The sequence below is a fragment of the Pararge aegeria genome, chromosome 4 (genome assembly GCF_905163445.1).
Source record: "Pararge aegeria chromosome 4, ilParAegt1.1, whole genome shotgun sequence".
In the NCBI taxonomy this organism is placed as follows: Eukaryota; Metazoa; Arthropoda; class Insecta; order Lepidoptera; family Nymphalidae; genus Pararge; species Pararge aegeria.
The window spans coordinates 9,008,792-9,034,323 of NC_053183.1; the positions used below are offsets into that span (position 1 = coordinate 9,008,792).

Sequence of the window (25,532 nt, forward strand, 5' to 3'; positions counted from 1 at the left end):
ACATGAATCATACACTTTCAACCCTTATTCCGTAGCATGTACGTAACGTAATTAATTGAAATATATTAAAGACTGCCTAAATTAATTACTCAGTATAATGGATGTGTAAACTAGCGAACATTTAATTAAATCTATTCATTGCGTTTATTTAGTGGAAAGTCGCCGTTTGCAATTTTGGTATTGTATTTTGTAGGTGATTGTTTTCTAGCGATGACGATATTTATTAAATTTTATATAAAGATGTCACTTTTAGAACAGCGTACACTGTTGTATTAGCAAGTTCAGTATTATGTTTAACGAAAAATGCCATACTGTATCAAATGGATTTATATTATTTCGTTTTATATGCGATTGTTTTACTTTTATAAAATAACGTTTTAATTTAGTATTTTTTTTTATAATAAATTAATACGTTTTATTTGTAAATTCTTTTGATTAGTTTTGCATACTATATATCTGAATTGCATGCGTATTTGTACAGTTTATATTTCTGTGTGTCAAGTTTTCTTTGTAATTATTTTGTAATATAAATATAGCACGTTATTTACAATCTGAATGTATGTAGTTTTATTCTCTTATCTATCTCCCGTAACTATTATAGTATAGTTGTACTTAAGAACTAACAACTATTTTTATGATAAAGTTTGCTACGAGTATTAGCGTAATAAAACGCAAAAACCTATAGAATTTTCTACTGGAAAGTGGCTACATACACTTTCGAAATAACTTAAAATTTAACATCTTGACAAATATCTTAAAAACTGTTTGGCCTAGAACTGAATCCAAGTGAATAGAAAGATTTGGACGTGTTTTATTAAATACCTACTTACAGGTTTTGTGTTGTATTTAAAGTATTGCCACAGAATTAAGATAAACTATTGATAAACAACTATACCGTATTGCCAGAAAGCCGTCCTGGTAGAGCTCGCGGTACATTAAAGACATCAAATCATGAAACGTGTAGGTTTGGGAAAGATTTGTTATTGGCTTGTTCGCAAGTAAAAGCAGTATACAATTATCGCAAATGAATGTAGAGCTCAGGGGCCTAACTTATTGCTTCTCTCAAGCCAGTCTCTCATGATGGAACGGGATCACTCCTATGGCGAGTAAACTTGTGGTATATTTTGTCTCCGTGGAGTCCTGGCCTTGGGCATGACCACCGGATTGGGGATCGGTCACGAAGTCGTTTGCTTCCTACATTTCCAATTACCATTACTGCAATTATTCTTATTTTAAAATTACCGTTTATTTGTCACACCTTAACATTATAAAAATAAGCATTATAATCATCAACCTCTTGTATTATATTATTAGCTATGAACTATATGTGTCGCATTCATCCTCTCATCTGACCATTGCGCTCGTGCTGGAGTTTTTGTTTCTCTCTATTGGATGCCACAGGATAGCACAGCAAAGTCAAAGTCAAAGTCAAATATTTCTTTATTCAAATAGGCACATAGATGGCACTTTTGATGCGTTATTATATACAAAATGTGTACATAGCAGTGAGTAGTGATGGCGATAACTACAATCGTAAACTTAAAACTAAAGCTACGAGGGTTCCAATCGCGCCCTGGTCTAAGAAGAAGCCCACAACAAACTTAGCCGGGTGTTCTTTTTGTTATCACCATCTCACATTGTCATTAGAAAATATTTAAGAAGCAACCTGGTTAGAGCAATTGTTTACACCCAAGCTTTTTTATCGTTTACGTAATTCTTTATACTATAATAGCACTTTTCTATAAGCTTTCGCTTAATACAAACTTTGAACTTCTTTAGTGACATCCCCAAGATATCAACCGGTAATTTATTGTAAAATTGTATACAATTTCCTTTAAATGAATTGCTTATTTTGTGTAGTCTAGTGTACTGCACTGCAAGTTTATTTTTGCTTCTAACGTTCAATTTATTGCAGTCACATTTTCTTTTAAATTTTGATATATTTTTGTGAACATACATTAAATTTTCAAATATGCATTGGCTATAGAGTGACATTATTTTAACATCTTCAAATTTATCTTTCAATGACTCTCTCGGACCCATTTTATAGATCGCACGAACAGCCTTCTTCTGCAGCACGAAAATAGTGCCAATATCAGCAGCATTACCCCATAGTAAAATTCCATATGTCATAATGCTGTGAAAGTAACTAAAATAGACTAGCCTAGCAGTTTCTATGTCTGTCAGGTGGCGTATCTTCTTTACTGCATAGGCAGCAGAACTAAGCCTGTTCGATAAATTATTTACATGAGGGCCCCATTGAAGTTTAGCATCTAACGTTATTACTAGAAATACTGTTGTATCCACCGGATTCAATTCCTCATTATTAAGTAGTATAGTGGTTTTTACATGTTTAACATTTGGTAATGTGAATTTTATGCACTTAGTTTTATTTTCATTTAAAACCAAATTATTAGCTTCAAACCATTGTACTACTTTAGCGAGATAGTTGTTTACATCGTCTAAAGCTAATTCACGTCTCTTAATTTTGAACATAAGTGATGTATCATCAGCAAACAATACTATGCCGTGATTGTCCTTAACAAGGTAAGGCAGGTCTTTAATGTCAATAAGGAATAGAAAAGGTCCTAATATAGAACCCTGTGGAACACCAATTTTCACCGCTATTACCGCCATTAGACCGCTTTCCATTAACGTCTACCATTTGCACCCTATCACGCAAGTAGTAACTAATCAAGTCGAGAGCTACACCCTGAATTCCATAGTGGTGTAGTTTTCTGACTAACGTTTCATGTACAACACAATCAAACGCCTTAGACAAATCACAGAACACACCAAGTGCATCATGTGACTCCTCCCAAGCTTCAAATATATTATGTATTAGCTCAACACCAGCGTCGATAGTTGAGCGACCCCGTGTAAAACCAAATTGTTTAACGTGGAGTAAATCATACTTATGAAAATAGGAAAGTAACTGATTTAAAATAAGTTTTTTTGGGCAGTACTGATATTGGTCTGAAGTTAGTGGGGTCAGAAGTACTACCCGATTTAAACAAAGGAACTATTTTACTATGTTTCATTAAGTCAGGAAACCCACCACAATCTATACAGTTATTAAATATTAATGCTAAATCGGGTGCAACGATATCAATTAGTGATTTGAGAACTTCAACGGAAATGCCCCACAAGTCATCTGTTTTTTTATTATTTAATAATTTAAAGGCTTTAATAACATCAGAGCCACTAACATGGCAATTTAAAAGCGTTTTTACACTCGGGCACGTTATTCTTCAATAGAGAGAGAGCAATATCTGGTGAAGAGTTCAATGATTTAGTGGTGGAGATAGGAATGTTAGTAAAAAAGATTTCAAAAGCAGTAGCCACCTCGAAATCAGATGTTAAGTCTTTATTATCTACATTAACAACACAGCTACTCCAAGAGTCAAAATTCTTCAAAAAAGACCTTCAGCCACCCGGGGAGAACGAGTTCTATCCACATCTTGTTTTATGTGCGTTTTTAAAAAAAAAATAGTTAAATAACCCTTGCATTAAGATGACATCGTGAGGAAACCTGCGCGTCTGAGAGTGCAATATAACGTTCTCAAAGTCTACCAATTCGCACTTGGCCAGCGTGGTGGACAGATTAAACCCTATTCATGAGAGGAGACCCGTGTACTGTAGTGGGTCGATGAGTCGATTATAAGAACGATGATGATCCCTTACAGGTTAGCCGGCTGCCATCTAACACTGCATAATCTAAATAGAGCATCATACGGACTCTGTGGTACCAGTGGCGTGCATAGAGGGTATGCACAGGGTATATAAAATAAAATAGAGATAAAAATCTCCGGCACGAATTATAAAAAACTTAAAGATAGACATTGTAACACTTATAAATAGCCTACCCTCAAGTTTTTATAACTCGTACTGGATTAATATACCTAACTAATTTTATATCATTTGCATACCTTGTATGCACGCCACTGAATGGTACGACTAGGAATTCGTTTTCGTGCCACGACGAAGAGGAAGCCAAATTAGGTTGCTTGAGTCAAGATTAGAAATAAAAAATTATATGGTCACAAAACTGATGCATTGGGAGTATTGAGATATTAATACCTATGTGAAGCTGGAATATTATAAAAATAATAATATATAATGCAACAGATAGGTCCTGTTCCTACAATGAACAGGTCTTTTATCACAGCCTCGACAATGAAGTTAACTACTGAAGTAATAGCTGTCCAAAGTGTCGTGTTCGTTAAAGTATTATTGGCATGCTTTGCGTAATTCCTGCTGCATTCGGGTATGCAATCGAGAATTACTGCTTATCTACTTAGGCTGACTGCACACATTTGCTATTATCAATTGTCAAGAGGTAGGTAGGAACCTACGAACTACCTGAAACTACTCGCCTGAACTACTCATTTTTGTTATCGATTTGGGGGTATTGACGTAGCACGAGAGCTTCTAGATTTGACAAGGGGGACTATTGTTAAGGAATTGTCAAGTTCAGAATAATTGTAGAGTTGTTTTCATATAGTTAAAGATAAATTAAGGTCAAATTAAAAGTTGTCTAAATTGACCAAATCAATAAAATAATGTTAGACTGAAAAATAAGAGCAATGTCTATTTTATTGATTTAATATTTTACTACTGGTCTATTTTATCTTAACGTTATTGACTTTATTATTTTAAGCTAAGTAACTTATCCCCCGATTATACCTGACAAGGGATGTAATGAATGTGTCCAAACTAGTTAAGCACGGGAAGATGGAATAGGAGACTTTTACCCCCATTTATTATTACACGTATAATATTATTTCCACTTGTGCTCGGAGAGTTTATAAAGCTGTGGAAGAAGATGATTTTGTATCCCTTTCTCCCGGAGAAAATTGTCTGGTTTGTCGTCGAAAGAAAAGTGAAAATGTGTCGATTACGAGGATTCCTAATTAGCTGATACCTAGATGCTTTTCAACTATTTACAAAAACTGTGAAGCTTAGTGGGAAGGAGGGCTAACTCCTTCTTTCCTGGGAACCAAGTTCGACAACCATCACGCACCTGTAACTTTTGTGCTTTTTGAAATATTACTTTCCTTTACGGTAAAAAAACATCGTGAGGAAACCTGCATATCCGGAAATTGTCCTTAATGTTCACAAAAGCGTGTGGAGTCTACCAATCCTCATTTGGAAACTGTAGTATACTACGGAACCCTTCTCATTCTGAGAGGAACGTAGTGACCTGTAGTGGCCTTTTACACACACGTGCATACGCACAAACAAACTCGTGTAAATGTAATTTTAAATCGTTACAATTAGTTTTTCTTGGTAGTTTTGTGGGACTATATCAAGCTTATAAGGCACCAATGTGAATGTAAGTTTATTTTCAAATAAAAAAGGGATTTCCAAATCCATTTATATGATAAATGGCGGCGGAGTTCTGAGATAACGAACACAAAAAAAATTAACAACCGAATAACGTCCTTTATTGTTGTTTGCTAAACAAGCTAGTAAAACCGTCGCTTTTTTATGTGACGCGACTTGCACCTATAGATAGATAGATAGGTAAGTACTTCTAGTCGCACTCGCAACATCCTTTTGTTAGCACCACAGGCTTCTTACCTGATATCTTCTAGATAACTAATGGCGAAACTCAAGTACCTGAATAATTTCAACAGCATGGGCTTAGATTATAGTTATCTAATTAGGTGATCGATTCATACATTACCTATGTCCCTGAGTCGCTATTTAAATGAGCCACAGTATTTCATTCTTCAGTTTCACGCGTGAAGAGTTTACCACTGTACCTATTTACAAATATTTGAAATACCATTTTGTTGGCTCCGTATTAATATATTTCAATAAGCAACGCAATGGTACTAAGGCGTGCTTTTGTAGTATTAGTTGGTTTATTTTTTGCAAATGCTGCTCCACTTGAAAAACCGGGGTACTCGCGTGAAGTTGAGGAAGCGTACATCGATTATGGTAACTATGCTTCTTTTTAACCCCAACGCCTAATGAGTACCTACCTAGTCTCTTAATAGGTCTACAGCTTTGTGTATACTTATTGGTGTCATTATACAGATCGTGTGGATGAACCGATTTGAATGCGGATTTTTCGTTTTTTACTGAGGAGGTCCTATTTGGGAATTTATTATTTCTGAATTTTCGCTGGTCTGGTCTGATGGGAGACTTTTGCCGTGGCTTGTTAGTTGCCACCCTACCGACAAAGACGTCACGCTGAGCTTTTTAGTGTTTCGGTGCGATTTCGCATAGAAACCGATTAGGGGAACGGCTACCATACTCCCTAACAAGTTAGCCCGCTACCATCTTGGACTGCATCATCACTTTCCGAAAGGTGAGTGCAGCCAAGGGCTAACTTCTAACATAAAAAAAAAATGATAATTAATAGAAACAGTCCATTGCTGGACTAAAGTCCTCTCCCAATCAGGGGTTTGTACCAGAATCCCCACGCTGGGCAGACAGGATGGTAATCGCAGTAGTAGGCAGTAGTAGCACAGAGGACACTGCTGCCGGTTCTCTGTTATATTCCCTTAATCGCCTCGTACAACACCCGCGAAAACTGAATTCTGATGCAGTCACCTGTACCTATTTTAGATGTAGCAGAACTTGGAAAACACTTTGAAGGTGATATACTGCTGACCTCAATTCAAAAGCAAGCTATTGAGTCTGAACCTGATGAACGCAATGGCCTCCAAAGCAGCACAAAGAGGTGGCCTAACCGAACTGTCGTGTATCATATTGTGAAGGACGATTTCAGTTAGTAATCATTTTAATATTTAATTTATTTCTAAGAATCTAGGCTGCAAATCTCTCCAGCATTAAAATGTAACCTGCGTCCGAAACTAAGTTGTGACTTAGGTTATTTTTACACTTCTTCATACACTGACTGTAAAGTTTTACGCTGTAAATTGTTGATAAGAAACACCTTTTAAAAAATAATGTAGATATTATCAGGGCCCAATGGGCTGTGGGATAGAGATATTTTTTTGCAAACAGCAAAGACTGGCCCAAATATCTATGGTAACGAATTAGGTTGGTTGGTGTTATAAACCTAATTTAGGTACCTGAGTACCTAACTATTATGACATTCGGTTGGAGTTAATTTAGCGTCCTCCTAGGTGGGGTTTTGTCGGTATGTTACTTAAGTAATGTACTCGTAAAATAATTATTGTACCTTATTTTATTTTTGTTACTTAAAATTTTTAAGTTATACTTCTTTTGGCGCGTTAGGAAAAAATGATGACAGTAGATTTTTACGATGCGCGCGCACACCGTCACAAAAAACAGACACCCTGAAGCTACACGGTTTGACAGTACAATGTGGACTTCCAATTGTCAAAGTCTGCGGACTCATTCCGGTGATTTAAATTGATTCAATTGTACAAAAATCTCAAATTTTAATGTTGAGTGAAACTTGGTTGTCCGATCATGAGTCTATTAGTATTCCAAATTTAATTTAATGTTTATTATGTCCATTTCTTTAATTATGTAGAAATATTTTTTGTGATATTCAAATAAACTTTATTTACCTTGATAATGTTTAATAATAAAACTTACAATGTATTAAATACTTTTCTCTATTATCAGTGTAGTTTTTTCTACAAACGTAAAATAAGGCGAAATATAAAATTCTTGTAAAGATTTTGTATCTTGTTACGCCAAAGAAGTATAACTTCTAACGCGTGTACACGCACACAGTTTTTATTACACACAGATTTGGATCACTCCTAAGCCTATAAAATTGTGTATGGTAGGAACATACGATAAGTTATAATCATGATTTATTATTACTTAAACTTAATCATATGGGTATACATGGCTCCCTATTAAGGTGGTGTGAATCATATTTAAAAAACCGATCTCAACTAGTGTCTCTATTCGGTCACAAGTCTGACATTAAATCAATTCCATCCGGAGTTCCACAAGGGTCTCATTTGGGTCCACTTCTCTTCTTGATATTTATTAATGACCTTAGTCTTACACTCACATCAAATTTTCGTTTTTACGCAGATGATCTAAAAATTTATCGCGCCGTTAGAAATAAAAATGATTCTGAATTACTTCAACGAGATATTAATAATATTGTTAACTGGTGTAATAATAATTTAATGGCATTAAACTCCGATAAATGCTTACACATTAAATTCACTAGAAAAAAAAAAACAAATAATACAGTATATTATGCGTATAACGACATTCCGTTACGGGAAGTAGAAGTTGTCCGTGATTTGGGCGTACTTTTTGATTGTTCACTATCTTTTCGATACCATTTTGACTCAATCGTGAAAAAAGCTTCAAAATTGTCAGGTTTTATATCCCGTCAGATGAAATTGTTCCGAGACCCTTTTTTATCAATTTTTTTTTTTTTTTTTTTTTTTAAAGTATATAGACAAGTGCTTGACTGCAATCACACCTGATGGTAAATGATGATGCAGCCTAAGATGAAGCGCGCTTGCCTAGAAGATGCCTATTCACTCTTGATTTGAAGGTACCCAGATTATAGGTATCAGGGAAGACGGAAGATGGGAGGGCATTCCAGGCCTTTGCGGTGCGGATCAGAAAGGAAGAAGCAAAACGCTTCGTACGTGTTGATGGTATTTCAACCACGTAACGGTGCAGATTCTTTCGGTGCCTCGCAGTTCGATGGTAGAAAGGAGATGGTTTGACCAAATCGAATAGCTCCTGAGCACACTCTCCGAAATGTATCTTGTAGAAAACAGCCAGACAAGCAACCTTGCGCCGGTGTTCAAGGCTTTGAAGTCTACTGACTACAAGGTCGTTGCCAATGAGTCTCCTAGCACGACGATCCACCGAATCCAAAGCATCGAGCTGGTACTTGGCAGAGCCATCCCATAAATGGCTGCAGTACTCCATGCACGACCGAACCTGAGCTTGGTACAGGGTTAGAAGCTGTTCTGGCGTGAAGTAGCGCTTAACTTTGTTGAGGATGCCAAGTTTTTTGCCAGCAGTTTTAGCTTTGGACTCGATGCATTGTCCAAAGCTTAGATTGGACGAAATGCTGATACCTAGGAGCTCAATACTATTCGTGATTGGCACAGATACATTTCGGAAAGTCGGAGTTAGGGGGAACGGACTCCGTTTGGCGGAAAACAAACACGCTTGGGTTTTGGAAGCATTAAACTGTACCAGATTAGTGTCACCCCAATCGGACACCTCGCTTAAGGCCAGATTAACGCGTTCCACCAAGGCCTCTCTGAGCACAAGAGTTTCGTCTCCACTAGCTCGTGGACTGGACATGTATCTAGCCGTCACAGTGCTGTCATCTGCATACCCAAAGATGCCGGGTTTTAACAGATCATTTATATGCAGCAGGAAGAGCGTAGCGGAAAGAACCGATCCCTGAGGGACACCAGCGTTGATGGCCATTAGGTCAGACGAGGACCCATCGACGACAACCCGAAAAAATCGTCCACTCAAGAAATCAGCGATCCAGTTGCAAAAACTAATGGGTAACCCGTAGGCTGGAAGCTTGTGCAGAAGACTTTCATGCCAGACACGATCAAAAGCTTTCGATACATCGAGTGAAACGGCGAGCGCTTCACCGTGCTTATCCATGGCTTCACCCCAGATTTGCGTGGCATACACTAAAAGATCCCCTGTTGACCGATTTCGTCGAAAACCGTACTGACGGTCTGACAGGAGTTCGTTGTTTTCTAGGTATGCCAGAAGTCTGTTATTAAGTACACGCTCCAGACTTTTACATAATAAAGAGGTGATAGCAATTGGTCTGTAGTTAGATGGGTCGGCACGGCTACCCTTTTTTGGAACAGGTTGCACGTTGGCAATCTTCCAAGCTTTCGGGACCTGAGTGGTTTTAAGGGAGAGGCGGTATAAACGTGTTAGAATAGGAGACAATTCGGGAGCACAGGTTTTAAGAACCACTGCTGGAATTCCGTCTGGACCACTGGCTTTATTCACATCCAGATTGCGGAGCACTTTTAAAACCTCACACTGTCGAATGCGTATCTCTGGCATGACAGAGTCACAAAAAGGTATGGTTGGTGGTGAGGCACTTCCTGAATCTAGCTGTGAATTAGCTGCAAACAGAGATCCTAAGAGGTTAGCTTTATCTGTTGCAGTAAAAGCCAGAGACCCGTCAGGTTTCAAAAGGGGTGGCAGCGAAGGACGGCAAAAATTCGTTTCGATGGACTTCGAAAGGGACCAAAAAGCTTTACTACCACGTGGATAAGAAGCTAATTTTGCCCCGATACGTATGGTGCGACTAAAACGAGCTCTTTTTAGTACCTTCTTGTAGGACTTGGCGGCTAAGTTAAAAGCTCTCTTCTTGGCGGTGATATCCGGAGCTTTTTTTGAACGGGCTTCAGCCCACGCTGCAAACGCTGTATCTTTATGTGCCTCGGCTTGGGCACACTCAGCGTTATACCACCGTGGAACCCTGCCATCGAGTGATACGTGAGCGAATGGAATAAAGTATTCCATGGCTTGCATTATGACCTCCGATAAAGCTTTTTCACTGCTCGACGGATCATTAGACGAGAAGCATACTTGCCGCCAAGGAAAAGATGCACAAAAATGCCGCATCTCGTCCCAATCTGCTGACTTGTATCGCCGCACCCGTCTGATTCCAGTAGAACCGGAGTCCAGGGGGTGATAGTTTGACACTGACCTAACCAAACAGTGATCAGAAGTGCCCAAGGGAGCTCTAACTGATACTGAAAACTTATTAAAATTACTATCTATTATTCTTTGGTACGTAGTATACTGGAATACTGCAGTCCAGTTTGGTGCCCCACATATAACGTACATAGTGTCCGATTGGAACGCGTTCAAAAACGGTTTATCTACCACCTAGCGTATAACGATAACAAATCTCGTGAGTTGGACTCGTACGAATCACGCTTACGTTCGTACAATATAATGTCACTAAAGAACAGACGTAAAATGCTAGACATGATTTTTTTTTTCAAAGTCATCAATGGAGACATTGAGTCAACGGAAATATTGGAGAGGTTGAAGTTTTGTGTACCGCGTTCGGGTAGTCGCCTGCAAAATCGGAAACCGTTTCATTTACCTTTTTGTCGGACCAAGGCAGGACAACATGCGCCTGTCTTTCGAATTTGCTCACTTTTAAATGCTTACAGAAATAACTGTGACATTTTTAGTACTTCTTTGACCTCATTCAAAAAACATGTCAAACATTTACTTACATAACTTAAATTAATTTATTTTCCGTTTTAATTTTATATCATCACTATTCATTGTATAGTATTGCAGGTATTCAGTTTTAAATTTTGCTTTATTTGATTAGCTTTTAGATTATCTAAATTAAGCATGCTGTGGTCATTTCTAGAAGGTTTCAATCTCTGGCTTTCTCTTGTATTTATGTTATTCTCATGATAACGTCATTGGTTGTTACCAGTTTAATGATCCAATAAAAAAAAAAAAAAATAAAAAAAAAAATAAGGAAACACACACTTTCAATGAAAATCTTTCCATATTTTAATAATTCACACACTAAGACAAGTTTTAAAAAGGTTAATTAAAACCTAATATAGGCTAACCTACCTTCAAGTTCATAATATGACTTTTTCACTATTGTCAGACGAGACACAAATTGAAATGATTGAAGAAGGAATGAACGACATAGCAAACAAGTCCTGTATCAAATTTCGACTCCGGGAGAAAGACGAGCATGCTGTTACTATTCAGGTAATTGCTAATACCATATTTTGGAATCATCGTCGTAATCATTAATGTCCTACTGGGCACACGTCTCATAGAAGAAAGCTATTTAGAGCTTCGAACTTCGAACCATAGTAGTGTTTCTCGAACAGGCTAGGCGGTTAGTCACTTCATTTCATAAAGCAGTTGGCAGTAATGACTTGTATAAAATGTGGAAATCGTTTGTGAGCTAGCAACATTCCGCAGGTGTGAAGTGAGACGCGCGCGGGGCGTTTTCCCTTAACATTTTTGGACATTATGCACTGCATGTAATAATGGCTGAATGAGGGTTCCATATGTTCCTAAATCTTTGGTTGTATGTATACATTGGACCGACGACACTCTCCTGGCCACGAAGGTTGACATAGCCAATTTCTAACTCCAAGCATAGTGCTATTACCTAATTTGTTGAGAAAAAATACGATCAATCGCTATAATACTGACTATAATACGAGTACATATATATTAATAGTTAATACTTAGTTTAGGCAAACCTTCTATATATGTTGTCCTTTTTACGTAACAATAAAACTATTTTTATTTATTATAATCCAAACAATCAATATAGGTTTGTCTAACTTATAAAAATTTATATAAGTTGCAATATATTTATAATAAAAAAGGGTTTTGATTGCTACGTGTTCTGGGGAACGGAGACTAGACGCCCCGAAAAAGTCGGGGTAACGATAAAAAAAACAATTTGTAACCTAACCCGGAAATGGTAAATAAGGACCTCGTTATTCATTGTTTAGAATGCTAGGGCATAGGTGATGTTTATAGTTTCAAAGTAACAATTCAAAATAGCAAACCTTGAGAATCCCAGAATTACTGATATTTATGAGTTAACTATTGTAGGTATATATTTAACTATGGCGTAGGTATGGTATAACCTACATAACATTTAAGTGCAACAAAACATGGTATGTTCTAACCATAAAGTTTTGAATGGTATCATTCATACTAAATATAATTTCCTTGACTCCTTATCTACACGATTTTATAAATACGAAAGTAAGTAGGCATATTTATTGTAACATTAGCCTCATTTTACTTAACAAGGGACTAACGGTAAAACTACCTCAAGTACCTTTACAAAAATATCTAGACTGACTATTAACAGATTTTTTTTTATTGTGGTTATCCACGAGCCATTGAGGGGCAGCGAATTTTTTAGTAGTAAGCAAGCTTTTCAAGGGAGGCTGTCAATTCGACTGTATGCTTTTTTTTTTAATATTTGTTATGCGATTACTCCGCCAATTATGGACTTTAGAGGTCGTTCCATTTTAATTTAGTGAAGATCTATTGGATGGATCGTGGATAGACTAAATAGTTTCCTTGCTGCTATACAGGGTTAAATAAAAAAATACCAAAAAGCTCTCGGCCTTGTAGTTCCTATCTAACAACCTAATTAAAACTAACAAATTTTGTTCTACGACATTTCAAAATTCAGGATTAATTTATTTCTTACAAGGACGTTAATAAATAATGTTATTTTTGTAAAGTGACATTACACTGTGACATAAAATACATGTTATTCGACAACGTCGCCTAGTCGGGTCAGTAACCGCACCATAGAGTCGTGTTTCGCGCGCTGCTGCCGATGTTACAATACAGAGTAGTAACAATTAGAGTAGGTATCTATGTAACATTTCACTATCTATCCAGTTATAAAAAAAGTCGTAGAACAAAAGTTGTTAATTTATCTTTTATTTAACCTTCTTCTTTTAATCTTTTAATAAAAAGGAACCGGATAGAAGGTGTATATATATATATATATATATATATATATATATATATATATATACTTAGTAATTTTACATTCTACTTGGCACCGATTCAAAAATGTTGAAGAAAATATTAATTTCTTGCTTTTTAGTTGTTTAAGAAATTCGTTTTTTTTTCCAATAAAAATGTTTGTGGCATAGCTCGTCTGGGGAAGTACCTATGGTATGGTGGTATGGTACCCTGGGCCGTCTACCGCCATGCTTATTTCTGCCGCCAAGCAGCATTTTTGCAATGCTGTGTTGCCGATCTGAAGAGGCCTGGTTGCCAATGTAATTATAGGCACATGAGGCTCAACATCTACGCTTCATCGGTTGATGGGCACAGGGCGACACGTTGCAGTACGTGTTCACACCATGCCCTGTGAAATGTTGCTCTGTTTACAGGCGATGGTTTTCCACTTTCCATCCGCAGGATGATTACGCATCTCGCGACAGGTTTGCGACAGGCATAAATCTTACAATCACTGCTTTCAAACGTCACTTTTCCATACAGTAAATGTTTATTTATTGTATGGAAAAGTGACGTTTGACAGCAGTGATTGCCAGATTTACGCCTGTCGTAAACCTATCGCGAGATACGTAATCACCCTGCGGGTGTGGGAAATGTATTAAAAAAAGGTTTATTTCTTGTTGATAATAGCCCTCCAATTAAAATCAAAATATAGGTTGATGCGTAAACAGCAATATGCAATTTAATTGGTGAAAATCAAAAGACCTCAAAACGAGTTTTGAGAGTTGATATCCTGCTGTTGTAGTCGCGTCGGATATTAATTAAACAGAATTCACGAAAGTGAACTAACAACTTTCCTACGCACTTATGTATTGATTAATGTAAAATGAAACGATTCATTTGTATTCTGGAATTTATTAAAGGCCTGCCTAAGCTTATTTATTTGTTTTAAGAAAACATAAAATTTCTCCCTCCTTCATCTCCCAGAAGAGAGGGGAAGCCCTGGGAAGTGGGACAGTATTAAAAAATGAGGAAAAGATCCTCTTTCTCATCCTCGAGGAATCTCCGACAGGATTTTGAAAGCACTACCTGATAAGAGGGAAAATCTGCATGGAACATTGTAGATATAATAGTTGGATTATTGATCTGAATTAAACTTTATATTATTATTATCATGAATATAATTTAGAATGTATAATAAGACGATAACTGCTAAATGCTTATTGGGTGATATTAGAAAAATCGCGTAACTTAGCTAAATTGAAAGCTTTTGAAGTACTTTTCGTTTCACTACGTGAACAAAAGGAGAACAATTTTTCAAATAGTAATTCTTAGTTTACGAGGGCATTTTTGTTACTTGTATACATGCCTCGTATATGTTTTTGGCTCTGTACCTACTCTTAATATGCTGTTATCTAGAAACTTGTTAAAATAAATTTAAAAAGTTTTCTATTCCGAAAACTTCTCTGAGCATTTTGTTTTCATCATCAATCGGAATCGATTAACTACTGCTGCATTTTTACTTTTCGATATACCATCTTAATAGTTAGGTAGATACCGAGAATTTTCAATTAGTGTCGTTTATTATTAAATATTGATTTTTGATCATTTACTTACGATGATGTCCTCTAAGTAATAGCCATTACTTTTTTTTTACCTTTTTCATATATTCAAAGCCAGCCCCTGTTTTTGACGAATTGTTATTGACTCTTTGTCATATAAATATTCGTCCCGTATAAAAACCTGAACGTATGCAGCCAGTAAGCAAAAAATTACATTTTGAATTTTACGTTATCGAATTAGGGGGCAGTAAGTGTTCGTCTGCGTTTATATTGTTTTTTTAAAATCCCGCAGGAATCCATTATTTTCCCGGGTATTCGGTCTATGGTCTTCGGATAACGGCCTCAGAAATGCGAACTATTTCTATGCAATCACCATGATATGTCATGCGATAAAGCCATGCTTAGCCATTTATGGAATTAAAAAAAAAATCCTATGTCCGTCTACAGGGTGCAAGCTATGATAGATATGTGCCACAATTCATCAGAATCGGCTCAAAGGTTGAGTCGAAATGAGGTACCCAAAAAATATTAAAACAATGAGATTTTTACTTTTGCAGGAGTTAACAAACATTTTGTAGAAACTTTTAGGTCCATAAAAAGAAATACTTTAATATGATATCTTATTCATAAGACATAATATTAACGTATTTCTTTCAGAATTTGGGTGTACATAAAATGTACTTATTATTTATTCAATACAGGGTTCAGCGGCGGGTTGTTTTTCAAACGTAGGCTTAGATAATGAGGAACATGAAGAAGGTGAGGAAGAACATCGACAGGTTCTGAATCTTGCTCCGAACTGCTTCAAACATGGAACCGTTGTCCATGAAATGCTGCACACACTGGGCTTCTATCATATGCAGAGCACGTATGACAGAGATGATTTTGTCAAGATTGTTTGGGAGAATATCCGACCAGGTAAGAATAAATCTAAAGGATGTATTAAAACTTTTCTGCGAAGAAGGTATGTCCAAGGATTAATGTATTTTTTATGAAGCTGAAAGTTTCTCAAGTTAAAACAGCTCTGTGCTTTGCATATTGCTAAGACGGTCTTACTGCTAATACACACACTAGGTATCTCCTGTCGATAGGTTCTCATGGTATTTTTTTGTCAACAGGTGTTGAGTATAATTTTAAAAAGTATACAGTCGACACAGTTACCGACTTCGGTGTGCCCTATGATTATGGAAGCGTGATGCACTACACGGAAAATGCTTTTTCTAAAAACGGCAATAATACCATAGTCCCTCTACAGGTAAAAATAAATAACTTTCAAAGCTTTAATGTTAATTTAATGTAGGTCACTGTGCAAGAATTATAAATGGAAGTTCCAAATTACTACAATATTAAGAAAAATCGTTCTCGGTCAAAAGTGTCTCACGGAACTAAATCTATTAAGAGCAGTATCTTTGGGTGAGCGTTGACTAGGTTTATTGGTGGCGCGTGTTCGATCGTGCACTTACCAACGCGGCAGGCAGAAGATGGGATGTGTTTTTAGTTCCATGAATTCTATCTACACGGGCCAGGAACTGGTTAGAGGGGTTAAATTAGTAGCTTGCTATCACTTAAAATCGTATTTTAGCCAATCGTGGAAAAATCAGAAATCATTGCGATATAATCAGTCTGTCACAATGACCCGGTTTAGGATCATTGTCTTAAGTTTAAGAAAAAAAGCAAATGTTCGTTGCTGACTACGGAATTTTCATAATAAATAATACAGTTCTGAAACCCCTATATTTTGGTCGCGTGATGCTACACCTATCGCTGAAATGAATTTTATGGTCACGATGTAATCCTTGGGGTACCTAATTATATCAATAACAGCGTAGATAGCAATCTCAAGATAATAAGTAATAGGTTTTATAATACGTAGTATTAAAGAGTTACATAAATGCTTTTTCTACAGGCGAACGTAACAATTGGGCAGAGAAAGGGATTATCTGAAAGAGACGTTATAAAACTGAACAGAATGTATTGCGAGGAGTCCGGAGAACCTATAAGTTACATAATAAACACCGTCATGAGAGTAAAATAAGGCCGATACATGCAACAATTAATCAAACGTTTCATAACCGTAACAGATAACTTATTATCTACTGTTATTACCAGTGTTGTCATTTGCAATAAAACATTTGTTTCAGTATTTTATTCTTCCTGTTGTAACTTCATTTTATTATTAAATAATGTAAGAAGTTTACTTTCCAAATGGCATGATATTTATCAAGCGCATGCTTATACTTATGTATAAGTACTCGTACATAAAGTTACCCATTTGTGAAAACCGAATGAAAAAAGTACAGTAATTCCTACAGGAAGCTGAATGAACCCTTGGATTAATGAAAACAATGGTTGTACTCACACGAACTCAAAAATTCTGTACTAATATTGTGAAATATTATGCGAAAGTACGGAAACTCATAATGATATCCTAGTTAGGATATCTTAATATACAACTTAATTTATATCTTGGAGTTGGCATTTTATTTTGGTCCACTACAAGTAAGCCCTTGACAACAATCTGACCAGCTGGTAAGTGACGATGAAGTCTTAGATGTTAACGGGCTAAACTGTTAGAGGTATGGCAGTTATAATTTTCATCTTTATTTAATTTTAATGGATGGATCTTTATTTAATTTAAATCCCCTCCATTTTATTTGCCCTTAGTCAGATCAAAATACGCTCTTAATAGCTTTATTTATAGAGCTACTCAAAGCTATAATAATAATTTATCGGATTTAGATTTATTTAATCTTACTCTTGCTTAGTTAAAAAACATCCTTATTCTAAACTCTAACTTCTAATTGTTTTACGTAAAGGTACTACATATGTTTTATCCACTAGATAGTGTTAATAAGGATCTTCCCTTATTAACATTATCCATCAACAATATACATATTTAAAAGTTTCATAATTAAGTTAGGTTTACTGCCAATTTTAATGTATTCGTATGATTTATAAGCGGCTACTTAATTGGTGAACCTGTGTTATATTTTTTGTACTAATTTTAAGTATTAAGTAAACTGTTTGTGCCTTAATAAATAAAATAAAATAATAAACCCATACCCTAATTAGTTTCTACGCGACATCATACCGGAACGTTGAATCGTTTAGTGGCACGTCTCTGTCGGTAGGGTGGCAAGTAGCCACAGCCTTGTATGTGTGACCTCCCACACGGGGGAGGTCACACATACAAGGTCGTCAACATTTTCCTGTACCTTGATGACTGGCATCGGTAGTCGTGAATAACATCTTACACGCGAAATTGGAAATTTTGAGCAGACGAAGTCGCGAGCAACCTCTAAATTCGATTTACCTGCACTTGTGTATGTTCTTATTTATTACTCTCGCGTGTCGCGTTTTGGTAGCTGTCAAACTAGTTGCCTAGTTTGTAAGTCATCCGGGGTTCTTAGCCGTGATCATGTTTATGAACTACTTTTGATTTCATGAGGAAATTCTAATGGATATATTCTCAACCTTTCGCAATACGGAGGCAAAACATTTATGTACATCTTCCGACTGAAACCCGCCGGTGTTCTAGTACGCTGGGTCGTGCTCCTACTTACTATAGCTACTTGGCTAGATCCGTCACCTAGCCATATAAGTATTTAATTAAGTACCTAAAGGTGATTTACATAATAAAACTTGAAAAGTATGTTTTGAGTTACTATATTTAATGTTACAAATTAATAAAAATCACTTATATTATGTAAGTGTAACATGTTTTGGTTTTTCATTGTTCCCAGTAATTAAGTAGATAAGTACATCTAGTTAAATAATATTTGTGATTTGGGCACAACGAAGTGGAAAATATAATTTACGTAATGACAACCGCAGACAATGAATAGTTTCATAAAATGTGAATATTTTTGCAACCTTCCAATGGTTTCGCAGAGATTGTACCTACCTACACAGTATTGTGTTCGATTTTTTCACATTGCTAATTTTAAGGTGAAAGCGTAACAGACTTTGATAGAATGGCTTTGGTGAACTGAGATTCTTAACAATATTATGGGTATATACGTTTGTAGAAATTAAACAAATTGGACAAATAAAATTGTCATTTTTTATAAGGGGCTTCTTATTTCTTCTGTTACTTTTTTGCTTTTAGGTGTGCCAAATCAGAACATTGAAACATCAAGAGTCACGTGTTAAAATGGGCCTTTAAAATTATGTAGAACGTGGACCTTCTCTGGCCTATAGGAGAAGGCACAAATAGGGCATCTTAAGAGATATACTACGACAAAATTTGTTATTGCTATTCGATGCATATGGAATTTTGACAGCCAATGCTAAAATATTTAGTATGACAACTAAATCTAAAATGTCTTGCGACATTAAAACGTTTTTGGTTGCGTTTTGGGTGGCCAAATGGACAAGGGTAAAAAAAATGGGGGCGCTAAAGCGATAATGCATGAATTTTAACTATCTTCAAAGAAATAATTGGCAAAGAATATGGAATAACTTTATGAAAACACAAGTGTCAATCTTACGCCATTTGTTGTAAAATAAATAAACAGATTTCTTGCATATTCATTAGTAACTACGGAACAGTAAATCATATCACAATGGCTTAGGGCATAGGGCCAAATTGGGGTTTTCCAACTTTTTTAATGACTCTAGATGGCCTGGTTATTTTTACCATTCATGTTATAATGACGAGCCTCAATGCCATGCTTTTTAATCAAATCTTTAAAAAATAAAAATAAAATATTATACACAAATGTTCGGTGAATGGTGTCGCAAGAAGTTTTTCGCATATTATCTAGATACCTAGTTGAGGGCAATTGTAAGTAATTAAACTTCATTTTTACTTACAGGTCTGCTTGATATTGAAATAAAGACAAAACCGACGATCGATATTAGCGTTTTCTTACGTACCGTTTCGAACAATTTTACCAAACTTAAACTTAACTTTCTGTACTCGCCCTTACAACCCGGACGTAAGTCCGGGTTGTAAGGGCTTACGTCCCGGACTTACGTCCCTTACAACCCGGACGTAAGTCCGGGTTGTAAGGGCGAGTACAGAAAAGAAGTTTTTTTTACGATAGAGTATGTGGAGCAGTAATAAGTACAACCTACTCTATCTTGTAGGGGAGGTGAGCACCGTCGCGTCGCCTGCGTACGCGCTGACGCAAGGCACCTCAACAGTAGTGCCCCAACGGCTTGTGAAATGGTCGTATCTAAGACTATATTAATTCCCGACCCGCCTTGGTGGGTTTTGTTAGGCAAAAACTACGCGGCGTAGCGCGAAAAGCAGCGATCGCAAGTTCGCTTCGTACTGCAGCTTAACCAAAACAGTGCAATGTGGCTCTAACGTTAAAGCGTCGCGCTGATTGTTTGAACATTGACAAGGAGACGTTACTAATGTATTTGTTTTTCAATTTCACTTAATGATAGTTTCAAATATGAAGTGGCCTAGTTACGTTGTTATTTGCCATGTGTGTGTGCTTAAGTGTTTTGCGATGTCGCTAAACGAACTGGAGGATTTTAGCAATTTCCTTAGACAAACTTCTCAATTGGATCAAAATGTAAAAAGTAAGTAGTTTCGGTTTTTTTTAATTTTTCCCACTGGACTGTTTTTTTTAAAATTGAGAATGAATTACCGTTAATGTGTCTGACAGAGTTAGTAAAATGTACATAATTTATTTTTTCAAAAAAAAAATACCAAGATATTATAACTTGTTTAAAGGTAACATACCGAATGACGAATTTGATGAAGATGAGCCCGTAATGGAGAATGCATGGGAAACAAGTGGAAAATTCGAAGGTGACCTGGTTTTAAATGAGCGGCAAAGAAGAATGATTCTAACTAACGTTGCAGAGGGTTTGGCAAGAAATGGGTTGACCGACAGCACAAAACGGTGGCCCAACAATGAGGTTGTATATTTTATACAGCCCGACCATTTTAGTAAGTTTAATTAGATTAAAAACGACATTTATAGGTTTTTAAAAATAAATTTGTATAGTGACGTTAAATAATACGTATAAAACACTTATAAAAGTTGTACATTAAGATGTCATAACTATTCTGACTTTATGACATAGCTTATTATTTGTAAGGGAACTGAATCATGCTAAAATCCTTTTTAGTACATTTCTTTTATGAAGGTTTAAAATATTCTTTGAAGCCGATGTGAATTTAAACTTTAAGATATGTTTATGACGTATTTTTTTCATAATAAAGCGATGCCACCTTATAAATAATATGTACAGATCTTTCAACTTACTCGTATGTTATGCCATTATAAAATATAGTTTCACTATGGTAATCGTTTAGCGTGCAAAAAACCTAGTTACAGCAACTATGTCGTACAGACTCTATTGTTGTATTGTTGCGACGAAATTCGTAAAAAGCAGCAATTTCTTTGTGGGTTGTGCACAAAGAAATTGCTTAATAAGTTTAATTTTTTTGCAGATAGTGCTCAAACAGAAGCAATCCAAACAGGCATAGCTGATTTGGCCCGCGTCTCTTGCGTCAAGTTTAGACCGTATGAAAAAGGCGATAAAGATGCCGTTGTTATACAGGTACCTAATATTACATTACAAAAGAGTATTTTAATTATAATGTTCAAATAATAAATAACAAGCCGTAAAAGTAATTTCCTTCCTATATTTAAGAGTCGTCTGAAGGACAACTACCTCTCTTTGAGTGATGGCATTTGAAGTTTTTGCTTTATTACTGTTTTTAAATTATGTATTAAAATCTACGTATAAATATTATGTATGTTATCTATATGTTTATATTTATATATTACGTATATTTATTTTAATTATGCATGTATTTGTATCTATACATTTTGGTATTTATGTATATATTACAACACTTAGCACTATCCCATTCTCTTGCTGTAAGTCCTGTCTACAAAGGTTGCCTTTAAGAGATACCTTGCAGCAATAAGGCCGCCTTTGCATGTCTAAATTGTTTACTGTAAACTCCTAAATGTTTCTTTTCCTGTATGTAATTCGTGCAATAAAGTGTTTCTTCTTCTTCTTAAAATATCAATTTATATAGTAAATAGTAATATAAACCAATTATTTAATTTTTATTTTTAATTACTTTGGAATGAAATAAAGGTAATTTTGTTTTTCATTAATTGAAATTGTGTATAGATACACAAAATTAAGAAAATAATCGGAAAAATTCGGATAACAAAAAAAGCTACACAATAAACAAATATTTATTAACCACAATAAATAAATAAACAATAACAATAACATTTTGTTCTTCTTCTACTAGGGTAGCAGGCGTGGATGTTTTTCACAAGTTGGTTACCAAGGAGGCTATCAAGTTTTGAATCTCTCTCGTCGCCATCCAGCAGGACGTGGCTGTTTTCGTCACGGAACTGTAGTACATGAACTGTTACATACACTCGGTTTCTACCATATGCAAAGCAGTCCTGATAGAGACGACTACATTGATGTATTGTGGGAAAATATTATTAAACGTGAGTAGACTATGAATATAACTACATCAACGGTGAAACAAAATAAAGCGTTTAAAATCAATCGATTTTGATATCTTAAAAACTATGTTTCATTTCAATGAAATTTTTCTTGACGATTGATATAAAAATATCAGATATGTATTTGCAAAAACGTTTATACATTTATAGCCAACACTTTACCGTAAGGAATTTGGTATCTGTGTCAGTAATCCACCACTATTTCTGTGTGATGTGAATACGAAATGTCTAGTCTACTATCGTAAACCTGCTTTAAAGCATATCAAATAGTTAAGCTATCCTTTGAGGAGTACGCAGCATAATTTGATTAATTTACACTACGTTCAAGCCTAACAATAAAGTATTTTTAGGTTAAAGCTAAGGTAGGTACTTAGGTATATTTATCACTGTGTCCACCCACGCTATTCCCTAAAAGGGAAAGTCGCTGAGGATTTATTTAGGGACAAGTGGACTGTTGGAACTTAACTTGTACTTATAGGTACATAAGAAGTTACCTATAAGATTTCTTCACGGCACCTAGGTATAGTATGCCACAAATATTAATAACAAAATAATTCTGTTTATTACAGCTGCACGACACAACTTTCGGAAGTACAATTCGTTAGCGGTTTCCGATTTTGGCGTGGGTTACGACTATGAAAGTGTCCTGCATTATAGTCGCAGAGCTTTCTCTTCAAATGGCCAAGATACTTTAATACCTAAAAAGGTAATTAAACAAAAAATACGCTATCTACAAGTAAGCATGTTAAAGTTATAAAAAAAGTAATTTATTAATTTTTTCAACATACTTGTTTTAGATTGGTGCGAAAATTGGACAAAGGATAGGTCTTTCTGGAAAAGACGTCCAAAAGCTTAACAAAATGTATTGCGATGCAGATACAGATCTTTTGATTGAAGACAGTAGTGATACTCCAGATGAATCAGCGAAACCAAAGGCTGCAAAAAATAAGCCATTTGAGGGTCATGGTTTAGGATACCAACAAGGTAAAATAGTGATAATAAGATTGCCAAGGCCCGAAACCACACAGATGCCAGATTTACCTCAATTTCCTGTGTTTGATTATTTTAGTAAAACGACGCAAGAACTGCCGCCGGCGCTTGTTCAAGGAGTTGGAATTGGAAAAAAAATGAACCATTACAATTATGTATCACCAGATTCTTCAAATGAGGAGGAGTATGTAAAATCCAATACAGAAGAACAATTCGATAATAAAGACGTTAGGGCACTTAAACCTTACGACGATACAAATGAAGAGGAAGACGTATCTTCAGACACACAGGACGAAAATTTAACAGAAGATTTAATTCGTATTTTATCGGACATAGAAAAAATACAAGAAAATCAAATTCGACTACCCGAAGAATATGATAACAGCGATCCAAGAATGCGATTACTAAAGGAATCAGAAGAGAAGAAATTTAATTCATTTTTGGTTTCACCCTTGATAAATGATAATATAAAAAATGTAAATAGCTACATAGTTAACGGCCCGCCATCGCTAGATCTTAATCATAAATTAGATAAAGAAAAACAGTACAACCAGAGGGAACCTGACGAACAAGACTCTTTTCAAAATCAGCCTTTAGAAATAAGACTTACAGATAAAAATTTACCTGATAGCAGGATCTGGTATAGAAAAGACACAAAACCAAAGCATGCTAATGTTGGTAGTTCCCATTTTTATCCTCAGATTGACCACGAGCAAGTTAACTATTCGTATTTTGATAAAGTTCCTAAATTCGAAAAATGGTTCAATAGTGATCAGCCTAAACACGAATCTTACAGAGATCGAAACCCGACTACACAAAAATACTATAGATGATATTTAATTTATTTAAGTAGGAAAATATGTTATGTAGGAAATTGATTCCAATTCTGATTTACGTTAGACCCTAAACTAAAGTCTGACTTAATTACATGCAGAAAACTGTCGTAACGTGGATTACTGATTTTTATGGGCAAAAAACCGGCAAAGACTAGTGAAATTAGTGCATCGATGGTTCCGTGTTCTAGAAGAAAAAGTGGTAAAGTAATTTAATGGATATATTAAAGTGTAAATTAAATTAAAAAAAAATTAAAACTTCAACATCATCATCTATGGCTATATTTTACACTATTCCATAAAATAATCTTATCTAAATAAGCAAGATTATTCTTTGGAATGACATTCTGAAATGTCAGTATAATGCGTCTAACGGCTGGAATTAATAATCAATTTAATCCAAAATCTTTAGTTTTCATATCAAATTTAGAACTGCTGTCCTTTTAGTAGAAAAAGGACAGCAATTCTAAATTTGATTCGACATGTGAGTTATCTTATTACAATTACAATAATATCGGCACTACTAAACTCAATCTATCAGACCAAAGATTTTGGATTGTATTAATTATATTGACTTCGGGCGTTATATCAATAAGTATATAAATTTAAAGGAGATATTTATAAACCAAATTGACGTTTCTAGCAATATGCGTTAACCGTTTAGTTTACATGAGGCTCATTGGGCATAATAGTATTTAAAAATAAAAGTTGTAAATATTTTGTTGTTTTTTTTATAGTTCTGTGGGATATGTTATGATATTGTGACCCTCTTCCTGAAGGTAACTTTTTTATCCTCAAAGACTTTTACTACTTTATTTATTATTCGATATGATATATGACCTATTGTTCGTCACAGGCCTCCCCTCCCATACAAGCGAGAGAGTTAGAGCTCAGATCTACCAGACAAATGCCAGTTGGCAAGCTTTTATATTTATTATTACATGTTAGTAAAACGAGTGTTCTTAAAGTTACTAAGTAAACTTCTGTCGGGTAATGCCGATTTTTTTTATGAAAACCCAACCCCTAAGATTGTTTGGCCATAGCTGAGTCCAATTCGGGACCTCGTGATCTAGTCGAACATCCCACAAGACCAAATAAGTAGTTGCTAGAGCAGCTTTAGTCGTTAGAGCCGCATATATATGATGAGCTATCTACATCAAAGTAATAATATAATATTGTAGATTTATTAAATGTTCCTTACTTCGGTGTTTTATTTCACGTAATTTGACGATTGAAAGTATAGCTATCAATATTCTTAAAAC

At 35.5% G+C, this 25,532-nt stretch overlaps 2 protein-coding genes across 2 annotated transcripts; both read left to right on the forward strand.

The window, feature by feature from the left end:
* Positions 1-5,770: 5,770 nt before the first annotated feature.
* On the forward strand, positions 5,771-17,057 carry LOC120623373 (zinc metalloproteinase nas-4-like). Its single transcript, XM_039889373.1, has 6 exons — positions 5,771-5,946; positions 6,580-6,741; positions 11,570-11,676; positions 15,686-15,902; positions 16,103-16,239; positions 16,891-17,057. The coding sequence occupies exons 1-6, from the start codon at positions 5,835-5,837 to the stop codon at positions 17,017-17,019; spliced, it is 864 nt and encodes a 287-aa protein (XP_039745307.1). The 5' UTR covers positions 5,771-5,834; the 3' UTR covers positions 17,020-17,057.
* Positions 17,058-20,389: 3,332 nt separating this feature from the next.
* LOC120623221 (zinc metalloproteinase nas-8-like) lies at positions 20,390-24,463 on the forward strand. The gene is made up of 6 exons (XM_039889117.1): positions 20,390-20,519; positions 20,674-20,892; positions 21,400-21,509; positions 22,222-22,429; positions 23,017-23,153; positions 23,245-24,463. The coding sequence occupies exons 1-6, from the start codon at positions 20,390-20,392 to the stop codon at positions 24,268-24,270; spliced, it is 1,830 nt and encodes a 609-aa protein (XP_039745051.1). The 3' UTR covers positions 24,271-24,463.
* The last annotated feature ends 1,069 nt before the right edge of the window (positions 24,464-25,532 follow it).

Coding starts and splice junctions, on each gene's coding strand:
- LOC120623221 (XM_039889117.1), top strand. CDS start 20,390: ATGAAGTGGCCTAGTTACGTTGTTATTTGCCATGTGTGTGTGCTTAAG. Junction 20,520..20,673: donor ATTGGATCAAAATGTAAAAA/GTAAGTAGTTTC, acceptor ACTTGTTTAAAG/GTAACATACCGAATGACGAA. Junction 20,893..21,399: donor TATACAGCCCGACCATTTTA/GTAAGTTTAATT, acceptor ATTTTTTTGCAG/ATAGTGCTCAAACAGAAGCA.
- LOC120623373 (XM_039889373.1), top strand. CDS start 5,835: ATGGTACTAAGGCGTGCTTTTGTAGTATTAGTTGGTTTATTTTTTGCA. Junction 6,742..11,569: donor TATTGTGAAGGACGATTTCA/GTTAGTAATCAT, acceptor CACTATTGTCAG/ACGAGACACAAATTGAAATG. Junction 15,903..16,102: donor TTGGGAGAATATCCGACCAG/GTAAGAATAAAT, acceptor TTTTGTCAACAG/GTGTTGAGTATAATTTTAAA.